Source organism: Ruditapes philippinarum, unplaced genomic scaffold (genome assembly GCF_026571515.1).
Source record: "Ruditapes philippinarum isolate M1 unplaced genomic scaffold, ASM2657151v2 ctg869_1_1_1_1, whole genome shotgun sequence".
In the NCBI taxonomy this organism is placed as follows: domain Eukaryota; kingdom Metazoa; phylum Mollusca; class Bivalvia; order Venerida; family Veneridae; genus Ruditapes; species Ruditapes philippinarum.
The window spans coordinates 45,457-63,209 of record NW_026853920.1 but is presented as its reverse complement, the minus strand read 5'-3'; the positions used below and the strand labels follow the sequence as shown (position 1 = coordinate 63,209).

The 17,753-nt window shown below is 30.4% G+C and overlaps 3 protein-coding genes and 1 long non-coding RNA gene across 4 annotated transcripts in view; all 4 read right to left on the bottom strand.

Moving 5' to 3' along the window:
* Nucleotides 1–8,495, bottom strand: part of LOC132738357 (uncharacterized) — a 30,315-nt gene extending 21,820 nt beyond the window's left edge. The window contains exons 1-13 of the mRNA XM_060725843.1: nt 8,295–8,495; nt 7,951–8,173; nt 7,084–7,287; nt 6,692–6,922; nt 6,154–6,384; nt 5,442–5,639; nt 4,739–4,789; nt 3,685–3,852; nt 2,680–2,889; nt 2,323–2,514; nt 1,493–1,546; nt 938–1,111; nt 198–425 (exon numbers count right to left, since the gene is read on the bottom strand). Of these exons, the coding sequence (XP_060581826.1) occupies nt 198–425; nt 938–1,111; nt 1,493–1,546; nt 2,323–2,514; nt 2,680–2,889; nt 3,685–3,852; nt 4,739–4,789; nt 5,442–5,639; nt 6,154–6,384; nt 6,692–6,922; nt 7,084–7,287; nt 7,951–8,173; nt 8,295–8,483 (2,353 nt within the window). The 5' untranslated portion in view covers nt 8,484–8,495. The remainder of the gene's footprint in view (nt 1–197; nt 426–937; nt 1,112–1,492; nt 1,547–2,322; nt 2,515–2,679; nt 2,890–3,684; nt 3,853–4,738; nt 4,790–5,441; nt 5,640–6,153; nt 6,385–6,691; nt 6,923–7,083; nt 7,288–7,950; nt 8,174–8,294) is intronic.
* A 2,016-nt stretch (nt 8,496–10,511) lies between these two features.
* Nucleotides 10,512–12,211, bottom strand: LOC132738356 (coagulation factor VIII-like). The gene is made up of 3 exons (XM_060725842.1): nt 12,112–12,211; nt 10,938–11,101; nt 10,512–10,691 (listed from the first exon to the last, which is right to left on the bottom strand). Exons 1-3 carry the CDS (start codon nt 12,209–12,211, stop codon nt 10,512–10,514), a joined length of 444 nt encoding a protein of 147 aa, XP_060581825.1.
* Nucleotides 12,212–12,668: 457 nt separating this feature from the next.
* LOC132738367 (uncharacterized) lies at nt 12,669–13,844 on the bottom strand. Its single transcript, XR_009626864.1, has 3 exons — nt 13,769–13,844; nt 13,133–13,243; nt 12,669–12,810 (listed from the first exon to the last, which is right to left on the bottom strand). It is a non-coding gene; the product is annotated as an uncharacterized LOC132738367 (long non-coding RNA).
* Nucleotides 13,845–14,102: 258 nt separating this feature from the next.
* On the bottom strand, nt 14,103–17,753 carry LOC132738375 (uncharacterized). Its single transcript, XM_060725865.1, has 7 exons — nt 17,749–17,753; nt 16,969–17,096; nt 16,224–16,589; nt 15,617–15,718; nt 15,157–15,260; nt 14,518–14,659; nt 14,103–14,239 (listed from the first exon to the last, which is right to left on the bottom strand). Exons 1-7 carry the CDS (start codon nt 17,751–17,753, stop codon nt 14,103–14,105), a joined length of 984 nt encoding a protein of 327 aa, XP_060581848.1.

Genomic DNA, 17,753 nt, shown 5'->3' with positions numbered 1-17,753 from the left:
TGCATGAGCTTGATCTTTTTTGTAAGCAGTAATCATCATCATCATTATTTCTATAAATACTATGTTTGTTAAGATGAAACAAAATCGTTATTACCAATAAGCTAATCATTCTCCAGAACAACACTGATGTCATTGAATTATTATCTAAACCAATAATATGTTTCTAATTGTCATCATTAACTAAAGTATATTTATACCTAAATGAGCATAATAACTGGCGTTTCTAAACACACTATCAAATGTTGCCAATGGCTGTTTATCTGCGTATCTATGATCTCGTAACAAATACTTGACAAAACGGAATTCTTGTTTGGACCTCACTGAGACTAGCTTCAGGTTTCTTTCCCAACATTCCAATCCTGCGTCTTTCCAGTTTGTTAGCTTCGCAAACAGACTATAGCATTTACCAAAGGTCTCAGAGCATACTATAATGTGGAAAAATATGTAAACTTATTATAATTGAACAAACCTTGAATGTTTAATGTAATAGTTTCAAAATTATACATTAAGAATCTTGGAACACAGATAGAAGTGATTCTATTGGCAATGATGCTAAAATGAATTGGGAATTATAATTGGACTACAGTTGCAACATAGTAATTTTCTCAAGCACTTGTATTTAATAAATGAATTTCATTACACATCATTTACTCCAATTTCTTATGACTTTCTTGTTACTTATTATTTTGTAATTAATGGCTATTATATAATCAGTTACGTTTATAGTTTCAGTTACGATAATAATGTTTTAGTTAGTAACAATAAGTGAACTTTATTATTCCTATTTAACAATAAATTACAATATATTTTATGGTAATGTTTGGATAAGATAATCAAACTCCTATTAATACATGTTCATGGACAATGTGGTCGGTGTACCGCACACATTCGTTTTCAAGGACATCTAAAATTTTGCGGAAAAAGCGTAAATACTTGCTTGGACAAATTCCTCTCCCAACACAATTTTGTATTTCAACATCATCCCCATAACACGTTATACCACCATTAGACGGTGCAGGGCTGTCACAAACTCTTGTTCGAGTCATCTTTCCTATTCCACATTTTTCAGAACAACTACTCCATTGTGACCAAGGACTATAATGACCGTCTTCTAAGAATTTTAAACAGAAACAAAAAGTCAAATATTGATCAGTTTAAGTTTATAGAATTTAAAGCATACTTATTTATGTTTATATTTCATAACTGTACATGCAATTCGTTTTTTAATCATTTGCTTCTGTTGTTGTTGTTGTTTTTGTTGTTTTTGTAACGAACTTATTTCTTTAGTTAAACCTTATGCTTAAGGTCAGCGTTAAAATTGAATTTTCCTGTTTTATTAAGATTATCATTTGTTTGCTGGCAATATAATCTCAAACAAATAAACGTTATAGTTCACTGATGTATAAGGTGAAGCACGTCATATTCGAAAAGGTTTCGTTCGATTAATAAAACTGTTTAAACTGTTTTAAGCAATAGAGAAATAGAAAAGTACCTTGCGCGCCGTCACATGCTTCATCAAATGGAACTGTTGCATTGAAATTCACTGCTGCAATAAAAGTGTATAGATCTCTATTATCGTTTGAATTTTAAAAGGTAATAATACTTCCAAACTGTTTGTATGAAAGAAATATGGCCGTGAAGGAGAATGGCGCATATACAAAACCATTGTTTAACTGATAAATCCCTACTTAAAATTGCAAAATAATATTTTGTTCAAGAACATTTGATCCTGTTTATTTACAATATTCATAATTCATATGTGTTATAAATGACAGAAACATTCTATGTTACAACCATTTCGATATCCGAAACTCTTTCGATATTCGAACATAAGATTATTGGAGCATTCATATAATTTTGTCTTTTTTTAATATTTAATAAGATATCGCTTTATATCCTTCAAAATTACATTTTGAAAAAAAAAACGATTATCATTGATTTCTAATTATTTATTGGCCATAAATAGTGCAGAAAAACATAAAACATTGATTCCTTAATTGTTTATTTATTAGCCATAAATATATATAAATATATACTAAGTAAATATAACAGGATTGGCCGCCCAAGTCACGAAATTTTCTCGTTGTTTTATTGTAAAAAAAATTCCTTTGAAAATAAAAAAAGTATCACATCACTCAAAGGTATAAAAGGTTTCACTACTATAACCGCTATTGTATTATACTATATAAAAGTATATTAACAAAAATTAACGAGCAAACTTGCATTTAATGTTGGTAACCTGTAATGTATTTCAGATAATTATCTAGTAATACATTTGCAAATTACGTGTGTTTGAATTCTAAAATAAAAACAATGAAGTACCTGGTTGACCATAGATTTCTATTTCACATAAGCTAAGATACTCGTGTCTTCCTATAAGTTGTATTTTTACGTATCTAGCAGTGTGTCCAATTAACCAAATATTTCTCTGACTACCCAATCCAGCTCCACATTTATAGTGAACAACTGATAACGGACAGGAAATTCCCAGAGAAACTGCAGCATTTATTGTAGCTGCAATATATACATAATAATACATACCTATATAATTCCTAGAATTGTTTAAAGTATAACATAATAATTGTTATTTAAATCTTTATTGAAATTTCTAATTGCAAGATATAGATATAATTAATTTAGGAATATTAAAACACACACAAAAATCATATTTAAACATACGACAACAATCGGTGCTTGAGAAAATTTTCATTCTTTCCAATTCGTAGTTTCCTTGTAGATCAATTCTCCACCATGGCTGATATTCGAAATTTGTCTGAAAGCATGATAATTTTGTTTGACGAGTTGAACCATCCGTTGCCAGGTTAGGGCTTGACCAACTGTATTCTTGACTTGAGATGCTTGAAGGCTTACCAAATGCAACATTAGACACTGCAAATTAATAAATAGTTTGTTTTACTGTAACATTTGATTTTATACATAAAATACAATGTACATTTTATAAACAGTTGGAAGTTTCAATTAAACACTTTAATAATTATTGAGATTAAGAAAGTACAATGTACTCCGTGACTGTATTTAAATTTCAAATTACTCAACTATCTTTCAGTTAAAAACCAACCAAGTAGGTCATACATTTAAAGGCGAATGAATAAGTCTGCAATTATACTTTATACTACCATTATACTTTAATATCAAACACAAGTAGTCTTAACAATAAGGCGATATTACATTTTAATGAACATAAACATGTACATGAATATACTTAAACGTGTAAAAGACAACTACTTCAGCCTTATGTAATAAGAGTATAAAGCATTGTAAATTAATAAACAATTCCAGTAACATCGAAATATACATCGAAAAATAATTACACCCTTTTGTTAACATTGAGACATGAAGGTGAAGAATGTTTTTTCTTTTCTTCTAAACTTGAGTATACATTTGTACCATACAAATGTCCAATTTGCACTGCCACTGTGTGAGTAGCAAAACTATTAAAAACTTGAGAAAAGTACTTGAAATATTCAATCTACAAATACAAATAGTTGCTCTAGTGTAAGTACAAAATATCTGATGTTGTCTCAGTATTACACTCGTTAGAAAGTTTGTCTTCTTCTATTTGTAGGTGATTTTGGCAACTATTTTTGATGAAATAATTCTTAATTTACATTTACAGGAACGGCATATGGATCCTTTACATTTTACTATGTGTTTACAACTTACATGTGCAATTCAAGTCTGGTAAACACGCTCTGTTACCAATATTTGAGCCTGCACACGAACGTCCACCAAACGAAGGGGGTGGATTGTCACATTCTCTTATTCTTGGTTGTTTACCATCACAATAACATAAGTTGCTCCATGCACTCCAAAGTCCCCAGTTACCTTGAACTTTAAAAATGGAGATAAAAAAGGTGTCTACTTTAGTAAAAGCTTGAATATAATTAATTTTGTAATGCGACTGATATTAATGATACAAGAACTAAATTTCAAATGCATCTAAGCTTTAAATTCAAATTTAGTTATGCCATATTGGAAGACATATAAGATTCCCATTTCGACTGCCGCAAATGTCAAAAAGGAGATTTTTATTTCAATCATTGGAGAGCGCTCTACACGGCATTTTGCATTTTTCTATTTGATTTTTTCTAATTTGGTGGTTCCTGTTTCTATAACCAAACAGTATCGATTGCTTGCTTTTCAAGTACCTGTGACACTCATTTTTATAACCTATGATCTGATTCGTAAAGTATTTTTTCATTTATTTCCGCCGATATGACATACATCTTTGCTTGTGGAACTTTCAATTTGACACTTTCAGGTCTTTCGTGGAGAATTAGCGATGGTGCCCATGAAAAAAGTGCGTCTGCACTTAACGGCTAAACAATGGGCGAAAGCTCAGTAAAACATTCTTAAAGGGATTCAGAGGATATAAAGCATGCACATCGCATACAAGCCATCAAAAGACAAATTCAGAAAGCAAGCAACATATCCAGTCGGTGATTATACAGTAGTGAAGTAGGTCGGCTGAACGACCTTCAGGGATGAGAAATATAACATAACTGATTGAATCAAAACTGAAATTAAGGCAATTATAAATACCAAAGAGTTATTGTTGATGTGATTAGCATAGCAACATCATGCCTCTAATACTGATGTTAAATGTTTAAATTATAAACATAATATAACTTCCATTAATTACATATAAATGTAGCTGTCAACTGATCTTAATATATTTGTTTTTATTAGGTTATGTTTATGTTTTAAGCATACAAACCTGGGTCAGGAAATGGGAAATCCTTCTTTAATTTTTGTTCTATATCAGTTTCTGCGTAGTAAAAAAAAAAGAAATTATGTTAGATACATAATGTCTTTAATTTATGTTCATAACTGTACAATAAAATAAAGAACAAAACAGAAAAAAACAGCTGATCCTGAACATAATACAAACTATTAAAACTAGATAAGTGATGATACGGTTATTCGAGGAATATTATTTGAAGATCCTTTATTGCCTTAGAGCATATGCATATAGACATAATAAAACGATGTAGTCTAATATAATTTATTTAAACTTTGCATCACCTTAGACTATAACAGTAAAAGTTTATTCAAAATTGAAGGTCACCTATATGTCTATATGTAAATGCAGCATAATAATATAAATTAGCTGTGTAGTCTTAATTGATATTATAACATTTAACATCATTTAGATAAGATAGATGCAATAGCTTTGCAGTTTTTTCCTCAGGTCAAAATAAAATGTAAAAAGGGTTCGGACCCTGTTTCTTTACGTTTTGATAGTAGAATAATGTAACATTATGTATCCCAGGAAGCGACACGCTGTAAAATCCAAATCTTAAATCTAAAGATATTATGTCTCTCTCTAGAACATTGTCAGAATCTCAATATCATTACGCATTGTTAAAAAACAAGGCAAAAATAAATCAATAAAATAATGACAAATATAAAATGCGTACCAAGTACACCGTAGACCTCCACTTCACAAAGATGAAACTTTTGTATATAATGCCTCACTTGCAGCTTAACATATCTACCTCTGACGTTATGTTGGTCAAATGATTTTCTAAAAGCCATACTTCGGCACAAATAGCTAGTAACTCTTAAATCAGCAGTACTTGTTCCTACAGATATCTCGATATTTCGTGCAAGGCTCCCTAAGTTATAAAACCATAAAATGTGGGTTCACTGAATGTATTAAACAGTTGAAACAACAAAAGTGATATCAAGTTTAAACGAAGATATTCTGACTATGTTTTTACTTTATTATTTTCAGACTTTAAAAACCTATATCTAATGAAATATTTTATTAAAATTGAAAGATTGTACAATTTGTTGTTTCCAATTTTCAGCCATAATGCAATGATTTCTGCATTGCGACATTCCTTTTACGGAAATATTTCAAGATATTCATGCAGGCATTTCGGAATTATTGTACTCGAAATTTAAATATAAATTTTGTAAGCTGCAGGTTGCAGAGATATAGCTTCATGCACTTTGAAACAGTATGCAATTAAATAATCAGTAGTAAGTGTATAAAACCAAATTTAGAAATGATAAGTTTATTATTAGACTTGTTATTCATTTTAGAATCATAAGGTTGTAAAGGAACGGTATAAGATTGTAAAGAATGGTAACAATAATATAGGATAAAAATAAAACCATAATTACCTGCACTATTTTCCTGTTTATTATAAAGAACTATCCGGTCGATGATGTAGATACCTTGTAAATCTACCATCCACCATGGCTCAGGTTCCAACTTCGTATGGAAACATGCCCCATACGCGGCATCCAAATGAACAGTTCCGTCAGTTGCCTTATTAGCAGATAGAAATTCTTTCGACTGGTATATGTACAGACTAGACATAATTGCTGGTTTACCAAGGGCAACATTTGTAACTTAAAGGAGAAATCATTTTTCATAAACTTAAAATATGTTAATAAAACACACAAAAGTATATATTGATATACACTTTGAAAGTGTTACTATCGTCAGTCGTACAGAATAAGATAGCATTCAAAAAATATTTACAAATTTAAAAGTTTGAATATTATAATGCAAATAAAACATGATAAAATTCCATAAGGTGCCTTCATTTTAATATACAACTAGATCTAACAATATATCAAAAAGTAATCATAAAGTCAAATCATCAACATCCAAATTGAATGGTAAACATAGTAAAATATGAAGAGAATTACTTACTGTTTGATCGATAAGCTTGGTATGAAATCAAATTCTCCATCGAAACTCTCTCGATGATGTAAGTAAGCCGAAATCCCTCTTTGAATGTTATAAATGGTGGATCGACACCTTTATAGAAGCTAACTGTCACAGTATCGGAGGCAGAATAAATCTTTAACGGAGGTTTATTCAAGTTGCAATAGGATTTCTCAACTCCCAGGTCACGAATGAGAAATTCGGAACCATCTTCGTCTGAATAAAAAATATTATGAAAATAAAAGGTTTGTATGTATACTATACTTAAAGATTTATTACTGGGTCTCTTTTGTTAAATTATTTACTGCATCACTCACCACAAGTTCGTTCATAAATAAATGAGAAGAACATGTTCATATAAAGTCTAATTTACTAACCAGTTTTACATTTGACCAGGAATTCTACAAAGGATATCAAGATCCTCTTTCCTTGAGACGTTATCGTCCATCTTTCAGTTGTTTCAGAAAAAGGAAGTCCGAGTAAAGACATTGACGTCAATGACATTTTTGACCGAGTGCATCTTTCCTCTCTGCCCTTCTCCCATGCCAATGTAGAATCAAGAGTAAAACATGCCGGAATAGCTGCAAAAATGAATTGTACTTTATACTAGAAATCTTCAAACAACAAACATCGGATGATCATTTCTTGTGGAATAAGAACATGTATTTAATCGAAAAAAATATTTTATATAAAGCGTATAAATGGCTGATTTCTTTTATATATTTTTCCGTTGCTATTAAAGCTTTAAATTCATTTCCAATTTTTGTATTGAAACAGACTATGATTAAGTCATAATTTGAAATAAACAAGATGTAATATTCTCAATCAATTCAAATTGGATATTAACAATTGCTAACATTTTTTTCCAACATAACAAAGCTGTAAAATGTATCAAATGAGATAAAAATTACGTTACGAACTGAACGCGATAAAAACACCTACAATAATAAGCAATCTTTGAAACCAATCATATCATTTATGCACAACAAGACCATTTTACATAATGTCATTGCCTATTATCAATCTAACAACAATGTAAACCATTAGTCTTATTACTTCTTACATAGACAAATATACATGTATGTATTTATATGTAAACATAAGATGATGTACAAAGTACAAATCTAAAAACATTATCAGTTCTCTTAATTTTATGCCAATGTAATAAATACCATGACTTGAAAGAGTTTTGTAATGGAATTGAAATGACTTAAATCGGAGACAAATTACAATAGAAAAATTACAATTTTTTGCGACGATTGCCCTGAAGCCATGGCCATCAACTCTTCGTTTAGATCGTGGTAGGCAAGTTTTCAAGGTGACAATAAGCACCGATTCACTTGTTTCAATGGCAGACAAAGCTCCATTAAACCTATTATCCAACACTCTGGCAACCTCGATGGTGTTTCGTATAGAATTAGAAATCAGAATTGAATCCTCACAGTCATTTTCAATACTTGTAGAATCCTAAAGTATCAAAAATAGAGAAATTAATTATCATTGATTCAATAGTGTGCAGGTTTAATAAAATACATTTCAGACATGTTAATATATCATTAATTAATTGAAATGACAATTAGATTCGTACCTCGTACACATTGAGTGAAATGTTTGTGAAGATAAGTTTAACGTAAAACTGCGGCTCAAACGTTATGATCCACTTGCAATTATAACCACTTTCATATGTAAAGGGATATACTGGGCTTGTAATTATGCTTTCTTCATCGACCTCATAGATGTTTGCACTAGCTATGTCTCCTTGTTGAAAGTCATGCATTCGGGGTCCGGAAATAAACTGGTCTGGACAGAAATATGTATATGGTGTATAGAAAATGTATTATATTATAATAAACAATAAAATAGAGAGAAATATAGAATCCCTTAAAAACGCACAAAACGACAAATCTGAAAATGTTGCAGGCTCGGTTTGATTGAGCCTGTTCATGGAAGTAATGGAATGTGCAAGTTACAGTACACGCCCCCTAGCACCGGCCTAAGCAGTATTCAACATTTAACATGAACTGGTGAAATTTGGAATTTTGAAACATCCGCAGATGTGTTCATAAGACATGTAAATTCTAAATTTAAATATAGTGTAAACATAAAAACAGTTTTCTAGTATACGATGTTCATGACATGTCAAAAGACAAATGTTTCATATATTAAATAACTTATAATCGCTCTCTTCTAGGCGACTTCATGTATTTGAAAGATTTTATTTGGAATAAATCCGATTGCTTACACATTAAAGTAAAAACTATAGATAGATATATATTAAGCTAAAATTATTGAACTAAACGATATTCATTTCTCCTTAGAATTCATTTAGAAAATATTTATATACAAATTGGCTCTGACTTGGTTTTTTTTCCAGCTTACATGTAAATCAGTAAAATAAAAGATAGAAATTAATTATTTAACCTACAATTGTATTTGTAAAACTAGTATACCTTGATAACAGAGTTTTGTTGACCAGTACAAGGCATCAGTTTGTTGGTTGTGAATTTGATATTTCTCGTCTTTTGTTTGTCTGTAAAATGAGCAGTGGGTCGAGATCGGTGAAAATGACGCAGAGCTACAAAGCTTGGACTGCAAGCATAAAGTTGAACATTCTTCGAACGTTGATACGTTTTGCAACTCATGATATCTTGACGAGATAGGAATTCTTGATAAAGGAAACATCTCAACATCCTTTGTGCACTTTAATGAAGGGATTCCTGGATAAGAATCACAAAGAAAAAGTAACGAACGGTGCAATACATTGATACAACGTAGTTGCAATACTACGTTATAGACGTACGAACAACGTTATACTTCCTCTTATTGTACACAATTATCTCTTAACTGAATACAGTTACTTGCTTTATTGCATAAATTGAGATATGAATCCCATTGTAGCGTAATATTTACGATATATACAAATAAAAAAGCTCAGTACTATTCGGTCCCTAACTTTGTTGTGAAGTAATTGTAACCATCATGAGAGTTGATTATCGTGTTAATATTTTTTCCTTTAAGAAAGACTAAAACACACCTGATACTCTGCAACCATGTAGCTCAAACCGTAGACAATTGAGACCTTCAGTTATTGCTTTGATTATATGTAGTGTTACAAAACGTGCTTTGACAGGTTTCATGAACCAAAATGTTTGGGGTTCATCCAAAGGTCTGGTCATATCAAACTGGAAATCCTGCAAATAATTTTAACATTGGTGTTTTTTTTGTCGATAGTATATTGCAGTCGAGTACAATCATAAATTCATTCATACATTGACTTTCATCTGGTTGAATATTTTACTTTCGATTCTTGGGCGAGAATGACGACAATTGATATCAAACATTAAGTCTAATGGTCATTGTTCTGTCAACGCTGATGCAAAAATCATATTAGTATCCTAACACTTGCGGAGAAATTGGTAATTACTGGTTAGTTATCCAGGAGGAAATCTTGCTAGGTAGACTTACTGCTGAGATATGACAGTAATTCATTGAGTTCGATGTGAAAATCGGCTACTTTTTGAGGTTATGACTATTTCTTTTATCGTTATTAATAACATTATGAAATATACCACAAATGCTTATTATAAGAAATGATAATGTATGGGTTTTCGTCTTTGCAATTGTTGAATGTATCCTAACCTTTGCATAAAAGTTTACTGGATTATCCAAACATATTGATTTAAGAATATCGGCTTCCATTGATAAAAATATCATATAGTTAAAATGTTAAAAATATATTATTGCTTAAACAACATGTAAGAACTTTTTTTTTTTTGGGGGGGGGGGGAGGTGTTTTGTTTAAAAATTATTGACCGACCTGTTTGTATAGACGGAGATCCTTCTCAGTCTTTCCAAATGAAACATTTAGTACATCTACACCAAAATGCACAACAGTGTCCCAGATTACTTCATTCATAGTGGTAATAGTTTTTTGCCAATTCCACACACTGATACCTTCTACTTTAGTTTCAACAAGCAAATCAACCTAAAATACAAGATGACTGATAGAATATATATGTCTTAGATTTCTCATTTACAAGTTAACATGGCCTGACAAATCTGTGATCATTTACAAGGCGTCAGCAGTAATATTGTATTTCATCTTAAAATTACAAAAGGTTGAAGCAAATTTCGTCTTGCAAAATGGGCACATGTTCGTCAAAGGCGTCATGGTTAACCATAATATCAATATTGTAAATAGTAAAATATGATATAAAGTCTAATATGATACCTGGATGAAAGGATTGGCATCGTTTAAATCGGAACACCAACCATTATAGAAAGGTCGTGAATGTGAAGGTGGAAACATGCGCTGAAATGACGATGCAGATATTTGCATATCAAGAATTCCGCCATCAGTCATGCCAAGATCTATGTTACAAACACTACTATCATCTGAAATAAATAAATATTGAAGAATAGTTTGGAGAAAAATAAACATTGTACAATATACAAATTACTTGTTATTGTTATGATTTTATTTTATTGATTTATTTTCCATTAATTTAGGCAAAAATCACTTATCTCATAAGAACTATTTATGATAAAAATATTTATTCACTCTGTTGTGACTTAATGAAAATTTTTAAAATAATAGTTAGCTTTAGCTTTTAGTTTCACGGATATTTGTTTGATTTATGAAATATGTTAAACTTTCTTTCTGATTCATGCTACGGTCATGAAATTAGATTTCAGATAATGACCATATTTTTTTATTTCATGCAGAATAGATATAACACGAACAATGTCAAACGAAAGATAATATCAAATGCCCATATATCATGTATTTCTTTTAAGACATAATTATGTCAAGCCGTGGATGTATACCTGTAATTTCGCATGGCATTTGTTTTGAAAATTTAAAAGCCGATACTTGTTCACATATCATAGTTATCCCATTACGAATAATAAACCATATCTAAGATTTCAAGACTTTATGAAATCATAAGCATAAAGTCTTTTTCCATAAATGATAATGTCTTATACACATACTTATAAAGATAAAAAATTAAAAACATTTAAATACGAGAAAAGAAATATTATCAGCTAGTCTGTTTAGAAGAAAAAGTCAAACTGTAATGATCGCTGCAGCATCGTTGTCGGTGTCATCCTGCAAAAACTTTAATGTATGTCATTACTTGAAAAATTCTAAAGGTAACAATATAAACATTGGAATGATTGCTTATCATGACAAGAAGCAGTTGTAAAAGAAGGGACATAATTATGAAACATATATTTTTGGAGTTATGCCCATTTTTAATTTAAAATATTTGTAAAAAAGGAGAGTTAACAACGCATATGGTGCACTTGCATTTATAATATCACAGCCGTGAAATAAAGACAATCAGAATCTAATAATTAATGTTTGAAATAAGTGTTACATATATTTAAGATGATTTGCTTACTGTATATGAGCTTATCTGAAAAGACATCGATGCCTGTAGAAATATGAAGTATATGATCATCTGGATCATCCGCAGCAAGTGCGATATATCTTCCCGTCATTGATCTGAAAAATATTTACTTTACGCATATTAAATTGCCTATAAATGCAAATATGCACACAAAATAGAAAAAAATAAAACGAATGCAAATGGGTTGGACAACAAGTTCTAACAACATTACACTAAGCCTTTCCCAGGAATATATGACATAAAATGAAATCCTAACAAATACACTATTTTAAAAGAAATTAAAAAGGCAAGGTCAACTTTCGACAAAAATAAAATATATAATAAATATTCTTACAATTCTACGAACAAAATAATTTATCATTTCGTTAACTAACTGATCAAATGATAAATAGCGGAACAAAAAATTAAGCAAAGAAAACCGCACAATATGTAGCAAAGACACATAATTTACATGATAACGTAGCTGTTCAATAGGATGTCCATGTTCACATGCACAACCATGCGTGCTTTATTATTCAATCAACATTTCTTTCCGAACTTACCTAACGAGCAGTAACTGTAAAGTGCTTGTGTCAGTTTTGTAATATGGGAAAAAAATACATTTGAGTGCACATGAGTGAAGAAAACACCACTTGTCGTTACTTATAAAGCATGTTGGTATCGCGTCTGATAAACTGAAGTACGATGCCGCTGTAATTTAATAAATTATATAAATAAAATAACATTTCGAATAATCGTAAGTATGACAATGACTCAAAAACATTTAATAAACATTTAGTCGTCTACTTTGGAAAGAAGCTCTTGTTTTATCATAAAAAACAATTAATACATTACAAATATAACGTAAAATAACTGAAAAAAACAAGCAAATAAAAACCTTTTCATATTTATTATCTATTTGATATGTACATAAAATGCAAAAAAACACAACAAAATAACTTACTTTTCTTGGCCGTTTATAGGTATACAGACTGAATATAAACTTTCAAAACATTTTGACTGAGTTACTCACCATCGGAAAATTTGATCCAAACTGCAGTTATTGATAGGGATCTTCCCAAGTCAAACAACTTCCACGGCAAACTTGAGGTTTGAACCTGTGATTCTATTGCCTTCAAGAGACCTTCAATTATATAATTCTTTTCAAAATTAAACATTTAACACATTACACTGTTGCGTGTTTTCCAGAGAAAAGAAGCATTGATATGATTATTATAAATACTGTAATATCTTATATCAAAACATATACTTTTCTATTATGTGTCCCATACCTGATTAAGTAAAGAACTGCGATATTTGTCTAAAGTCATCGACTGTTGTTAGCATGTATATTATTCCTTTTGATGACTAAGTACTAATTAATGTGTTCATACATGACAGTAACAGAAACAATTAGTTTGTGTCTGAAATATATGTTTTCATTACTCTCTAAGGATTACTCTGTTAGGATATTTTATAGCTTTAACCTTTCAAAGCTATTTTCACACTTTAGTGATAAATTTTCTCTCTCAACAAAACAAATTATGTCCAGGTTGATTTCTTTATATAATTTAAAATTTAAAAATATAATTTTATATTATCATTGCATATCATATATTAATGTATTGGAGCTTTTTAAACAAAATATGTTATTGAAATAATGCCTCACTCCAGTTATTTGTATTCGACTGCTGACCAATAGTTTTATTTCCTTCCAACAAATTTGTATTTAATACAAGGTTTCCTGAAGTATACAAATCATACAAATCATCAAACAATTTCAAGGGAATTACAGGATAATTTCATTTAAAGTGTGTACATCTGCATTTATAAGTTTTAAATTGATAATCACATAACAAACATTTTTTATTGTTAAATTTCACATGAAATGTTAATGTCTCATTGAAAAGCAAGATTCTTAAAACAGTCACTACAGAAGTGACCATAAGTCACCAAAATTGCAATTGGAAAAAAACTTCAAAAAACATAAGGTTGCGTCCAGTCTAATTCTTTGTATTGATTGTAAATGTCATGTAAAAGTTGGTATTGTATATGACGAATAAAATATGTTTCAATAAAAATGTTAATATGTGCCCACCATAACTCTCAAAACGGTCTGACAGTTGTTCTTTATAAGTTCCTGAAAGAGAACATAAATGACACATAAAAGGTTGGTAATTCACTTACTACTATGAACTTATAGAATAAAAAGAAATTGACAGTGATTTTAAATCTTAAGGAGAGTTTCAAATAACAAAAATGATAATACACGAAATTCTTGTCTTCAAATATGATTATTCAAATTAGAAAAACATACAAGCAGTATTAGTAATATGTTATCATCTGCCAGTGTGTATGAACAGAAATTCCGTTATTTGTAATTCAACAATGAGTAATGAACAATTGGAAAATATAAACCTGTACTCCATATCTTTGGCATGTAGAAGCAATGTGATTGGACAAGTGTAAAGTCTGTATGATTGTCAGGAAAGCCATCTAGGTACACGCTCTCCTCGGTCAAGGTAAAACTACTAAATCTCGGACATGACGAATAACTCTCCTACCAATCATAAAAGTTGTTGATAAATTACTTTCAGGACTTTATGTCATGACAATTGCTTGTTTTGTGCTGTATTTGATATACAAATGTACATGTTTTCTCTATAATTATATTTGTGTCATACATGAGACAAACTCTATCCAAGAAAAAGATATGTTTGAAACATAATTGTATGATATATGTGGTTTAGTGTAGATTCACTTTTCATGATATTAGTGCAGATAAATAAACATGACAAACATAAACATATTACTTTATCCTTAAATATATATAAGTAAACATTTGGTGAGGAAAGTTTAGTTTAAAACATTATCTAACAAGAATTTTTTTTGGGTCTGCAATTTTCAAGTAAATTTGTTGTGATTAATGCTTCCGAGGGATCACTTTCTTTCCAGATTTTTTTTACCTCATTTCAATGCTTTTCTCTGTCATAACATTTATTCCCATAATATGTGATATTATCATTATCAAATACATACATATGTACTCATCTTTACCTTTATAAGCAAGAAAGCATTATTTGCCATGGTAACAGTTTCTGCAGAATCTGTTGTATCAGTTGATAAGCTATCTCGAGAGCACAGTGTTAAGCGTAGCGTAACTAAAGGAGAAAAGAAAATTAAATTGCCTCAAACTATGTAAACAATTACTGTAACTCACTTTTTATAGAGATTCAGATTTTATATTTACAATATACCGGAATACAGTAATATAGTAAAAGATGGTTATGTAAAACTAACACAACGTTGTCGTCATGAGGGTTTTATAACGCACTTATTATATATATATTATTAAGGCTATAAATGATATTGCTTTAAAACATGAACCAACGAAGTTGCATATTATATCAACGTCACACCATTGTTTAATGTATCTTAATGTTAACTTAAGGTTTCCTATGACTTCAAATGATCAAACATTAGTACCATTTACGTAATATTCTATAGATATATTTACCCGAATCAAGAAATGTTTCCACTGTAAACTCCGGAATATAGCCACCACTTGTCCAATATTCAATATTGCCTAAATGTAATGTCATCGTCTTGTTTGTAAATCCTTGAAAAAAATGAAAATGATTTCTAACCATATTTTTTGCTAATATATTCGTGTACATGTAAATATAAAGAGAGAGAAAAAAGATTTCGAAATAACAAAAGGGTTGAGCCCAAGTTCTTACAACAATAGCGATCGGCCATCGTCTGGAAATGATTGATACACATTTTTTAAATATCTAAGACCAACTCCATTTTTCGCCAATCAAATCGAAAAGATTCAACATTTATTTTGCTGTTGCTGTTGTTGTTGTTTTTCAACTGACCTAAATTTGTTAAATGTGTTGTTTAAAACATTTCATAAACGCAAACATTTGTTAATGTATTAAGTTGGACACGTTTGCATATAGAAAACAAAATAATAATTTCAATGGTGTGATGGAAATTAGGTTTAGCAATACATGCACTTATCATAATCTTTCATGATTCATTCAATTTATGTCAAATAGGACTTTTGTATAATTTGTGCGGTTGGAAGACACTAATAAATAAATCATAACAGTGTTTACCTGCAGGACAACCTGCGATATCCCCATAAATACTGTAATTCCCATCAGGCCATTTGCCGATATCGATAGAATCGGACTTTCTTTGTTTCGTACAGAAATTCAATCTGAAATTGTAGTCCCTGAACGGTCCAAATAAATAGGTTTCCAATTTAGGCCATTCTTCGTCGGTTATTCGCTTTGAGTCTGTTACGTTGTCACTTTGATCTAAATCAGAGACATTGAATGTCACCGAATAAGGTGTACGGAGAGACTTCCATTTCACAGAAATAAAGCCAACATCCCAGCCTTTATTGTCTGATTCAGGGCATCCGGTAATTGGCATTGGTATTGAGTACACACCTGGTGGCCAATCACTTGTCTCAGGCACTGAAACAATAACTTTATTCAAAAACATGTTTATTTTACAAGGCAAGGCGCATTTACAAAATTTAATTTTTTCATGAGAAAAGAAAACAATTTTAATATAAAAGAACTGAAAATGATGAAATGTATCAATGACAAAATACTGAATGACATAGCATTGATAAAGACAATTGCCTATATCTTATTATTAAAGATTGAATACGAAAACAATGAAGTAAATTTATATACATTATAATTATATGTATGTATGGTACATGTCATTATGCATGGAAGGACCTTTGAGAAGTTCTTGTTACGGAAAATTGTAAATACATTAAGCAAATAAACAATTAATGTCTATTTTATAACAAGTTATGCCGGTTTCTGTAATGGAGGAACAAACCGTTATTTTGAGTAATGTCATCGCATTGCACTCCCTCTTTTGTCTGTTTACATGTTGCTTGTCTGAACGTTTTAGTACTTTCCCCGCTTGCTATATCTATAATATAAACAATTAATCTAATTGAGTATCTGCAATCATACAGAACAATTGACAACGTGCAAGAATAATAATATCTGTTATATGTTGCGGTTCGGATAAAAATATCCGTCCCGAAGGGACCTGTTCATTGGGCGGTAACGAGGCATATCGAGTTGCCGCCAATGTGTGGGTTCCCGAGGGACGGATATTCCGATCCGAAAAGCAAACATGTATCAGATTTGCTTTTTTTTGCATATTCTACCATATTTCATAATATTTTGACTTTTTACTTTATTATCGCATGGTTTGAAACATTTTCTTTGTTCTTACTAACCCATTATACTCAGTACACTTTCACTGAACATTTGAAAACTGTATTGATATATAGCAGTACAGCTTTTCCATTGATTCATATAGGGAAAAAACTCGACTACTATATCGCAATTGTGTTTCTTTGCACCTGCTATATATGGTTTGATTTTTTTTACAAAGGCTCCAATGGTTACGAACATTACGAAAAATACCAACAAAGATAATCAATTAAATACAATTTATTCGCTAAAATCAAAAGGTACATCTACTGAATGAATTACTTTCTCTTGAAAAGTCCTTAAATCTTTTTTTTCTGTTTTTTCCCCCTGTTTTCTTTTATTAGCGGCTGCGAAAACACCTTAAAATAAAAAAAGCTGTGAAAAAGCTTACGACAT

Bases quoted from the DNA above. Each gene is read 5' to 3' on its own strand.
- LOC132738356 (XM_060725842.1), bottom strand. From the start codon at position 12,211: ATGACGGGAAGATATATCGCACTTGCTGCGGATGATCCAGATGATCAT. The intron at 11,102-12,111 runs GTAAGCAAATCA...TATTTATTTCAG, and splicing joins TTCAGATAAGCTCATATACA to ATGATAGTAGTGTTTGTAAC. The intron at 10,692-10,937 runs GTATCATATTAG...CTTGTATTTTAG, and splicing joins ATGCCAATCCTTTCATCCAG to GTTGATTTGCTTGTTGAAAC.
- LOC132738375 (XM_060725865.1), bottom strand. The intron at 15,719-16,223 runs GTAAACACTGTT...ATTTTTTTCAAG, and splicing joins TATCGCAGGTTGTCCTGCAG to GATTTACAAACAAGACGATG. The intron at 14,660-15,156 runs GTAAAGATGAGT...TATGATTGGTAG, and splicing joins ATGCTTTCTTGCTTATAAAG to GAGAGTTATTCGTCATGTCC.